The sequence below is a fragment of the Leptodactylus fuscus genome, chromosome 6 (assembly GCF_031893055.1).
Source record: "Leptodactylus fuscus isolate aLepFus1 chromosome 6, aLepFus1.hap2, whole genome shotgun sequence".
NCBI lineage: Eukaryota > Metazoa > Chordata > Amphibia > Anura > Leptodactylidae > Leptodactylus > Leptodactylus fuscus.
Window position 1 is genome coordinate 136,763,684 of NC_134270.1, and position 9,865 is coordinate 136,773,548.

General features: G+C 40.6%; 1 protein-coding gene across 1 annotated transcript; it reads right to left on the reverse strand.

Annotated features, from left to right (window-relative positions):
- Window positions 1-1,274: 1,274 nt before the first annotated feature.
- LOC142210075 (olfactory receptor 11L1-like) lies at window positions 1,275-2,195 on the reverse strand. The gene has a single exon (XM_075279103.1). The coding sequence runs from the start codon at window positions 2,190-2,192 to the stop codon at window positions 1,275-1,277; it is 918 nt and encodes a 305-aa protein (XP_075135204.1). The 5' UTR covers window positions 2,193-2,195.
- Window positions 2,196-9,865: the final 7,670 nt, after the last annotated feature.

Sequence of the window (9,865 nt, forward strand, 5' to 3'; positions counted from 1 at the left end):
CCACGAAACCGGATTTTTTAATCCGGACACAGAGTACTGCATGTCCGACTCTGTGTCCGGATTAAAAAAACCAGTTTTGCGGCGGAGAGCGCAAAACGCTCACCGCCGCTCACGGCCGGACATCTCTCTCACCCATTCAAATGAATGGGTGAGAGAGACTCCTGCAGGTTTCTGTCTCCTGCTCTGTTTTATGCAAGAAACGGAAACCTGCACAACGGAGAGGGCAACGCAGATGTGAACGAGCCCTGACTAAAGTTTGATGCCGACATAAAGCAGAGATCTGGGACATGAGGTTTAGGATATAATTTTGGCGGTCTGACTATCTGTATGCAATGCACATCATTTCAAACTTTATAAAATGCATATTTTTCAAAATTTCCACCAAATTTCCTATTTTTTCATAATTAAACACAAAACATATCAACCACAATTTACTACTAACATGAAGTATAATGTGTTACGAAAAAACAATCTCAAAATCACTTTGGTAAGTTAAAGCATTCCAAAGTTATTGCCACATAAAGTGACACATGTCAGTTTTGAAAAATCGAGCTTGGTCAGGAAGTCAAAAAGTGCCATCGGCGGGAAGGGGTTAGGCTGTCACACGGTATCTGACAGATTTTACACTGAAAGGAGCTGAGCAGCATGCAATGTGTGAGAAAACATGCAGGCTGTAAAGGACAAATGAAGACAAATTTTTGCAAAAAAAAAAAACTGCTAATTTTTTTGTTATCCCATAATTTATTTAATGCAAAAAGAAATATTCCAAAGTGTACATAGCTTTAAGATAAAGAGATCATCATTAAACAATATCAGATCTGATATGTTACATGAATATATGCTTATAAATAACCACTTATGTATAAAGAATGATGTACAGTACAGTACTTACAGTGGGACTGTTAGTGATAATGGTGTGGGTACTGGTGGAGATGGAGGAAAGCCCTCACAACAAGAAGTGCTATGAAGTGTATGAGAAAAAAAGGGTGACTAGTGCGTGCTGCAGGATTGTAGGAGCAGGGGAAACCCTTACTATAATATGCATTGCTATGACGTGCATGGGAGAGAAGATGGATAGGCTTATTGGTTGCCACCCAGGTCTGGTTATTGGTTTTGGGGGTGGTGGGAAGCCCTCACAATCTGATACTACTAGTTGACTACCATAAAAAATAAAAAAGTATTAGACATATAGTTTTAACAGAGCAAATTTTGTAAAATATAGATTCATCAGTAGAATCTAGTATATTTAAAAAAAAAATCACTAAATAAAAGTTCTAATGATTTGTCAACAACTTTTTAAGTGCTTCCTTTATGTCCTGGTTTCTGAGACTATATATTATAGGGTTAAACAGAGGAGTAAATACAGTGTGCAGTAAGGAAACAATCTTATTTATGAGCATTGATTGTTCTTTGGATGGGATCATGTATTTGGCTATGAGTGTCCCATAAAATGTCCCCACAACAATAAGATGAGAACTGCAGGTAGAAAAGGTTTTCTGTTTGCCAGTTGTAGACGGTATCTTAAGTATAGTGTGGAAGATGTACACATAGGTTACAATGATCAAACCACATGGAAAAATAAATAGTGGCAAAGAAAACAGAAATGCTTCCAGTTCTACAAGAGAAGTGTCTGAGCAAGAAAGCTTCTGTAGGGGGAAAAAGTCACAGTAGAAATGGTCAATGATATTGTCATGGCAAAAATTATAGTTTGATACTGGCATGACTCCTATAAGGTTAACAGTAAGACCCACCAACCATGGCCATACTGAAAGACAGATCTGGAGCTTAAAGTGCATGATACTAGAATATCTTAGAGGGTTGCAGATGGCCAAGTATCGATCATAGGACATGACTGAAAGAAGATAACATTCAGTAATAATTGTACCACTGAAGAAGTAAAACTGGATGATGCAGCCAAGATAAGTCACTATCATCCCCCCTAGTAAAATGGCACCGAGCATGTTAGGAACAATGTTTGTAGAAGTCACAAGGTCAGAAAAGGAAAGATGACAAAGGAAGTAATACATGGGGGACTGGAGGTGGACATTGGTGGAGACTAGGACGATGATAAGAAGGTTTCCCATAACAGTAAAAAGAAAGATTATCAGAAAAAGATTGAAAAAGACAATTCTGAAGTTGTAAAGATTTCCAAAACCCAACAGAAAGAATTCTGTCACTCTTGTTTGATTCATTATAATTATGCAGATGAGCGATTTGGAGCAATAAGGAAGTTTCCTTGCTCCAAAGAGATAAGCGACAACTCCCTCATTGCATTAAACAACTCATTTGCATGTTGATAAGAAGCAAAAGAACATATTGTGACACATAGGATATTAGACAGGTGGTTTTGGTGCAAATTATGTCAGATTTCCTAGAAGACTAAGCGTGACAATTCTCTCCCATTATGTCAGATGCAATATGAAGGCCTTGGTTGGGTGGTCTGGTCACATTCCTCCCCGTCAGCAGACATGGCGGGACTGAAGTGCAGAGGAAAGGAGGGAGAATGCTGTAATAAACAAGGGTCTATGAGTAAGCAGAAGTCAAAACTGAGAATTAATTTGTAATAAAGATATATTAGTAAGTCACTTACTGTTTCCAGCACATCTGCATAAAAGTGACAAGCAGTTAGGTTCTGAGGATATACAATTAGAAACGATTGCTAATTTCTAATTACAAAAACTGCAAATATGTTTTTTACATCCTAAAATATGTTTAAAAAAAATCCTAGAGTGTTCGTAGTCTTTAAAAAGAGAATATTATTGCTCAATATTAGGTTAGATATAATGTTACATGAATAAATACTCCTAAGCAGTCTCTTATGTATAAAGAATGATGTACAGTACAGTACTTACCATGTGACTGTCAGGTGGCAGCGCCACAATAGATCAGAGCCATCTCCTTTTATACACTTTCTCCATTGCTGTGTGCTGGGCTGAATATCTAGGGACAGAATTATTCTCATTACACACAACAAAAAGTTGAAAGAAAGTTCTCATATTTTGAAGCATAAAGTTTTATTGTCAACTTCTGGAAACATCTCCCTAATATGAATATGAGTATTACATGATGATTAGAGATGAGCGAACAGTAAAATGTTCGAGGTTCGATATTCGTTTTGAGTAGCCCCTCAATATTCGACTACTCAAATCGAATATCGAACCCTATTATAGTCTATGGGGGGAAAATGCTCATTTCAGGGGTAGGCAACGTTCGATCAAATTACACTTACCAAGTCCATGAGTGAGGGTCGGGCTGGATCCTCCGAGCAGTCTTCTCCTTGCAGCGTCCCCGCGGTGTCTTCCGGCTCTTCATTCACTCTGCCAGGCATCGGGCCTGGGCAGAGCCGACTGCGCATGCCCACACTACAAGCGGACATGCGCAGTCGGCTCTGCCCAGGCCCGATGCCTGGCAGAGTGAATTCAGAGCTGGAAGACGCCGCGGGGAAGCTGCACGGAGAAGACTTCTAAAGGTAGGAGAAGAACCAGCGTTGATTGGCCGACTGTATAGCATTCGGCCAATCAATGCTGGTTCTGCATCAAACTTTTACATTTGAATAGCGAGTGGTACTCGATCAAGTACGAGTATTTCAAATACCGTAGTATTCGATCGAATACCTACTCGATCGAGTACTACTCGCTCATCTCTAATGATGATATTTTATGCTGTCATTTATGGTATGGTCAGACCTGTAGATAAAAGCGTAACTTTAATATTTGTCTTAGGGTTTCAGTGGTCGCAGTTGCAGCGAGGCCTTAAAGTCAAGGAGGTCTCCTGGTCAGCCACAGCATACTAGGACTGGATCAACTTCTTTGACCTCTTTTCTGATTTCCTTTGATGTCTGACATTCCTTGTACTGTAAATTTAGTACCCATGTCCTCTGGTGCCTTGGAGTTGAATTTTTTTTTTATTACGCAGCTTCCACTGTCAGAAAATAGAAAATTAACCCTCTATTGACAAAATTAGCAGTTGGTCCATAGCCTATAGTCAAGTAGGGATTCTATGGAGGAGGCTGTGGCACAAAGAGTGACATAATTACTGTGTGTACACAATGATTTTTTATTAACATTTATATCAGGGTCAGGTCTGTGTAAAAAAGTGTGTACCTAATGTGCTGTCACTATTTTTTAGGGTTAAACCATGGGACATTTACTCCCCTGACCAGGGACTGGCTAAATATACCCACTTTCAGTTTCAAAAGTAGAAATCCAAATAATGTAAAAAAAAGTTGCAAATGTCTACTTTGTGACCTTATTTACATCTTACTTCTAGAGTGCAGGGCTCAAAATATTTACTCCAGTCTTTCAACAAGTCAAGAGGTCAGAAAATTAAAGATGACAAAAAAGGTAATACGTGGTGGATTGGAGGTGGCCATAGGTGAAAATTAAGATGATTATAGAAAGGTTTCTGTAAACTGTAAAAACAAAGATATTCAGAAAAAAAAATTAAAAAAAAAATAAAATATTAAAGATGTAAAATTTTCCAAAATCCATTAGCATGAATTCAGTCACTCTTATCTGAGGCACTAGTGAAGCCATAGTAAACTAAAACTCATTTATTCTCCTTTTTTCTTTAACACCTTACAGAACAATGAGTGTATCTATGTCCTGGTGACAAGGTCGGACTGGCCCGCCGGGGGACTGGGGAATCCCCCGATAGGCCCCGAGCCTGGACTATTAAGACTTCATTATGGGGCCTTTATGGGGCCCTACCGGACTTCCACTGCCTTTTTTTAGTAGACAGTGGAGGTTCGGTAAGGCGTCTGCCCAGGGCTGGTGTCAGCACTCGGGCAAGTCACTGTGAGGTAGTGAAGGGAGAGAGACGTGCTGCAGAGCTTGGGCTGAAGGACCTGTGATGATGTCATATGTGGGCGGAGCTACACGGATCGTACAGAACAGTGTAAACTTACACAGGAAGATGAATCTGCCGGGAACAGACTGATGGAAGGAGGAGAGAAGAGACAGCATGTGTGGTGAGTAAGAGGGAGACATGGGGGGCAGGCTGTGTGAGTAAGAGGGGAGACATGGAGGTGCAGGCTGTGTGAGCAAGAGGGGAGAGATGGGGGGCAGGCTGTGTTAGCAAGAAGGGGGGATTGGTGGGTTCAGGCTCTAGGGGGATGGGCACTGTGAGCATATAATACTGTGGGGGGTGTCACTGGTGAGCACATAATACTGTTTGGGGGTCACTATGGAGTACCTAATTCTTTTTGGGGGCCACTGTGGTGCACATAATACTATTTGGGGGTGACTATGGAGCGCATAATACTGTATGGGGGTCACTATGGAGCATGTAATACTTTTTGGGGGGCCCCTGTGGAGCACGTTGTACTGTCCCAGTATTGCTTACATGTGGGGCGCTGCGCTGCTTTCTCACCGTATTCTTGATAGCTGCAGTTGTGGGTACTAAAGCTGTATCTCTTTCAGGTATCTGAGATATTGCTTTAGCGCCCATAACCGCCACTATCAAGAATTCTCTCTAGTAAGGGGATAGGGGACCCCGGACAAAAGTTTGTACCCAGGCCCACAAAACATTAGTTACACCAATGGCGGCTGCTCTGGGTCCAGGCACCGCCATTAATATAGCTTATTTTTAACTAGATCGACTGTGCTGATACACAGACGTCCTGCGCTTGGATGTAAAGTGAGCGACTCCGTTCATCAGGATCCCAGGTAGGTGGGTATAACACTTTTTTTTAGCTTAGTTGTCGGTATTTTAATAGTACAAAGGGTTGTTTGGAGGGGGAAATTATAATTATAAGGAGGGGGCATTATGAATATAAGGGGGGTCACTTATATAAGGGTTATTAGGGGACATTAGGAATACAAGGGGAGGTTATATTAGGAGGCATTATGAACATAAGGGGGTGGTTATTGATATTAGGGGTCATTAGGGGTGCAGTATTTGTCAGGGGGAATCAGGGGCGTACTATGAGGGGGAAATTAATTTAATGAAAGTGGCACTTGGGCTTTATTAAGACTAAGGCCTGACGTTGCAAACTGCAACAAAATAGCGCTGCAGGAAAAAACGCAGCAGCAACGCATTGTGTTTTTTTCCCGCAGCGCTTTTCACTTTTTGCTTCCATTACACCTCTAGGGAAACCATCAGTGTTTTCGTAGGTATAAGTGATATTCCAGCGATTTCCAAAACCCCAACAGTTTTGGAAATCGCAGCATATTCACTACACATAATTTTCCACAATGTGTGGATTGGATTTGCTAGAATCCCATTCACATTGCAGGAACTGTCGGCTTTTCCTGTGGTGTTTTCGCCATATGAAGCCCCATCCACACTTTGCAGTAAAATAAGATACATGCTGTAATTTCCAAAGCAGTCTTGGTTTTAGAGTTAGACATTGGCGGTTTCGATATAATTGAAGCAGAAAATACACAGAGGAAAGCTCTGCAAACTTTCTGTGCAAAGGGCTGCAGGAAGAAACATGATGCGTTATGGACGCGGTTTTTCCCACAGCGCTTTTTTGCTGCAGGACACCACATGGGGCCTTAGGCTTAAGGAGTTTTCCAGTTCATTTATATTGATGATCTATCCTCAGAATAAATCATCAATAAGAGATAAGTGACCCCCTGATCAGCTGTATGAGGGGGCCATGCTGCCTGTGTATATCACACGCTGTCTGTTTATAGTGACCATGTGATGTAATTACAGCCTTGTCACATAGACGCTTATAGGACGTGGCTGTAGTTACATGGCATGGCCACTATGAGATGTACGATACTGTGTAAACAGAGAAGGGGTCACGGCGCTTGCACAGATGCCACGATTCACTCAAACAGCTGATTCATCTCTCATTTTTACACCTCAGCCACAGAGGTTTAAAAAAAAAAAAAAAAACACACACTCACCTGTCCCCAGCACCCTGTTGTCCCCCGCCTCTGTCTGTTCGGTCTCATGGCAACACCTCATTTCTGGAAATTCTGTACCCAATTCATCTTAGCGGTCACATGAGGTGCAGGACTCCCAGCAAGAAGGTGCCAGCACGAGACTGAATGGACACTGGCGGAGGACAACGGGGTGCTGAGGACAGGTGAGTATGCTTTTTATTTTAAACCTCCAGCCAGGCACATGAGTTGCTCCAATTCCTGGACAACCACTTTAAAGGATTTATCCATGTTTCTAATATTTATGGCCTGTCCTTAGGATAAGCCATCAATATTACATCTGTGGGAGTCTGACAGCCAGGAACTCTGCAGATGAGCTTTTTCATTACAGTGCGGCTACAGGTAATGGTGACAATTCTAGGAGCCATGCTGCTCTCTTACCGTACAGGATGTAGCAGTGGGTTTAGGTAGTGCAGTGGTACACATCGTATGGCAGGCGAGCAGCCGGCTCCTGATATTACCTTTAGCCATCCTGTCTCTGTACAACTCATCTACAGGGGTCCTGGCGGTGGGCCCCTAAAAACAATTCCACTCTTGGGCCCTAGACACCCCAGTCCGACCCTGCCTGGTGAAGTCTAACTTCCTGCACTTGCTATACAGGTATGATGAGATGATGATGGAGGCATGACAGCTATGTCCACATTATTTGCTTTGGGGCTTCCAATTCTTAAGTATCCTTTTGGGGAATGAGAAAATAGGAATAGAGATAAGTCTAAATGACATGTGTGAAGTTTTCTAAATGATGTCTCAGCAATCCATTTATTTTAGTTAACAGGATTTTAATATAAACTTGAAACTATGTTTTATCCAATGGGAATGGTGCCTTTAAGGTATTGCTTCCAATCAGAATTTCTATAATATATGAAATGTGTATACAATAAGTGAATAATGTTAAATGCAAAAACATCCTGGTCATAGAAGGAAATTGCTCAAATTATTTCATGTTGTGTACAGAAGGGAAGACATATGTAAAGGACCATCTTCATATCTATTATATAGTGATCAGAAAAAGAAGTACTAAAGTACCAAAGTACCAAAGACGTGGATTTATGAATAACCTTATATGTTGTTCAAACCACCTTATGAAATCAATCGATAATCAATTATCACTACACTAAAGACTTATTCTTTATCAATTTTTTATACGGTAAGTCAGAAGAAAACATCTAGAAATGGCGGCCATTGCAGCTCCTGTACAATAACTTGTCACCTTTACCAGACTCCAGAATAATACCAATAATTATACCGATTTAAATAGTTGGCTCTTATTTGGGCCTGTGAATATAAGAGACAGGGATCCCATGAATTGGCCTGCCTATGCAGTGGCCTGCAAAAGTATCCATACCCCTTAGACTTTTTCACATTTTGTCACCTTAGAACCACAAACTTAAGTGTATTTTATTGAGCTATTTTATTGTTCACCTGTGTGTAATTTAGTCTCAGTATAAATACACCTTTTCTTTGGTGGCCTCAATGGTTTCTTAGAGGACACTAGTGAACAAACAGGATCATGAAGACCAAGGAACTCACCTACAGGTTAAAAATAAAATTGTGGAGAAGTTTGAAGAAGACCCCCCATTCAAAAGATATGACCTATAGAAGGTTGCATGTAAATTAACTGTTATTCTCCAAATGAGCAGAACGTTTTTATTTTCTCAGAGAAAAACAAATGTTTAACACTCACATGAAGAATAGGTTCTAATCTGTCTGGAGTTTCCTGGCTTGGTCATTAGCGGCTGAGAAAGCATTTATGTGAACCCTCCCTCCTGACTCAGGTTGCCGACTAATTGTTGAAATACTAGTTTGGCTGTGCATCCTGATTGTGATTTTTGTTTCATAAGGACCCTTGGCTTGTTTTTCTATATTCTATTGCCTACTGATTCTGCCTATGTAATAGAATGGCTCCAAGCATGTTGGGAACAATATTTGTTGAAGTCACAAGGTCAGTAAAGGAAAGATGACAAAAGAATTAATACACAGGACAGGTGGACTTTGGTGGAAAGTAGGATGATGATAAGAAGGTTTCCCATAACTGGAAAAAGAAAGATGATCAATAAAGAATGAATAACACAATACTGAAGCTGTGACAGTTTTGAAAACCAAAAAGAGTGAAATATGTCACTCTTGTTTTGTTCTTTGCAATTTTGTTGAAATATCAGATTTTAAGTCTGGAACTTAGAATTGAAATTCAATCTACAATAGATAGAGTGGAGACCAAACAGAAATATATGGTGAAGCATCTTATACTTTGTGGATATTCTTTCACCTACAAAGTTTTAGTACACATGATGTTTTTCAAAATAATTTTCTCCATGCTACTACCATGCTGTCAACAACAACCTTAACCTTAAAGGGGTTTTCCAGGATAATGTTTTTGGTTTTTTTTATAGGAGGCCAGGGAAGGTGAAGAAAAAAAATAAACCAAAAATATACCTATCCCCGGTGCTCTAGTGTCTCCCAAAACATACCAGTCCTGCTGCTCCGGTGTCTTCTACTGGCTGCATGTGACCTTCCCCAGCCTCATATAAAAAAAATGGTTATCCTGAACAACCCTTTTAACTGTTGTTACAAGATAGAATGGAGTGGATGCACCCCAGGTTCAAATAAGAAAAATTAAAAAAAATATATATATTTTCTAATGTGGCATTATACTGTGTGTGTGGGGCACTGACATGGCATTATACCGTATGTGGGGGAAACTAACATGGCATTATGCTGTCTGAGGGGCACTAACGTGGCATTATACTGCTTGAGAAAAACTAATGTGGCATTATACTTTGGAGCATTATTCTTTGGGTGCACTAAGGAGCTTTATACTGTGGTTAGGGGCACTCATGAACATTATAATGTGAGTGGGTGTATTAAGGAGCATTGTAATGTGGGTGAGGGCACTAAAAAGCACTATACTGTGAGTGTGGCATTAAGGAGCACTACACAGAAGATGGGAGCATGTAGGCCACCATACAGTATAA

Bases quoted from the DNA above. Each gene is read 5' to 3' on its own strand.
- LOC142210075 (XM_075279103.1), bottom strand. From the start codon at position 2,192: ATGAATCAAACAAGAGTGACAGAATTCTTTCTGTTGGGTTTTGGAAAT.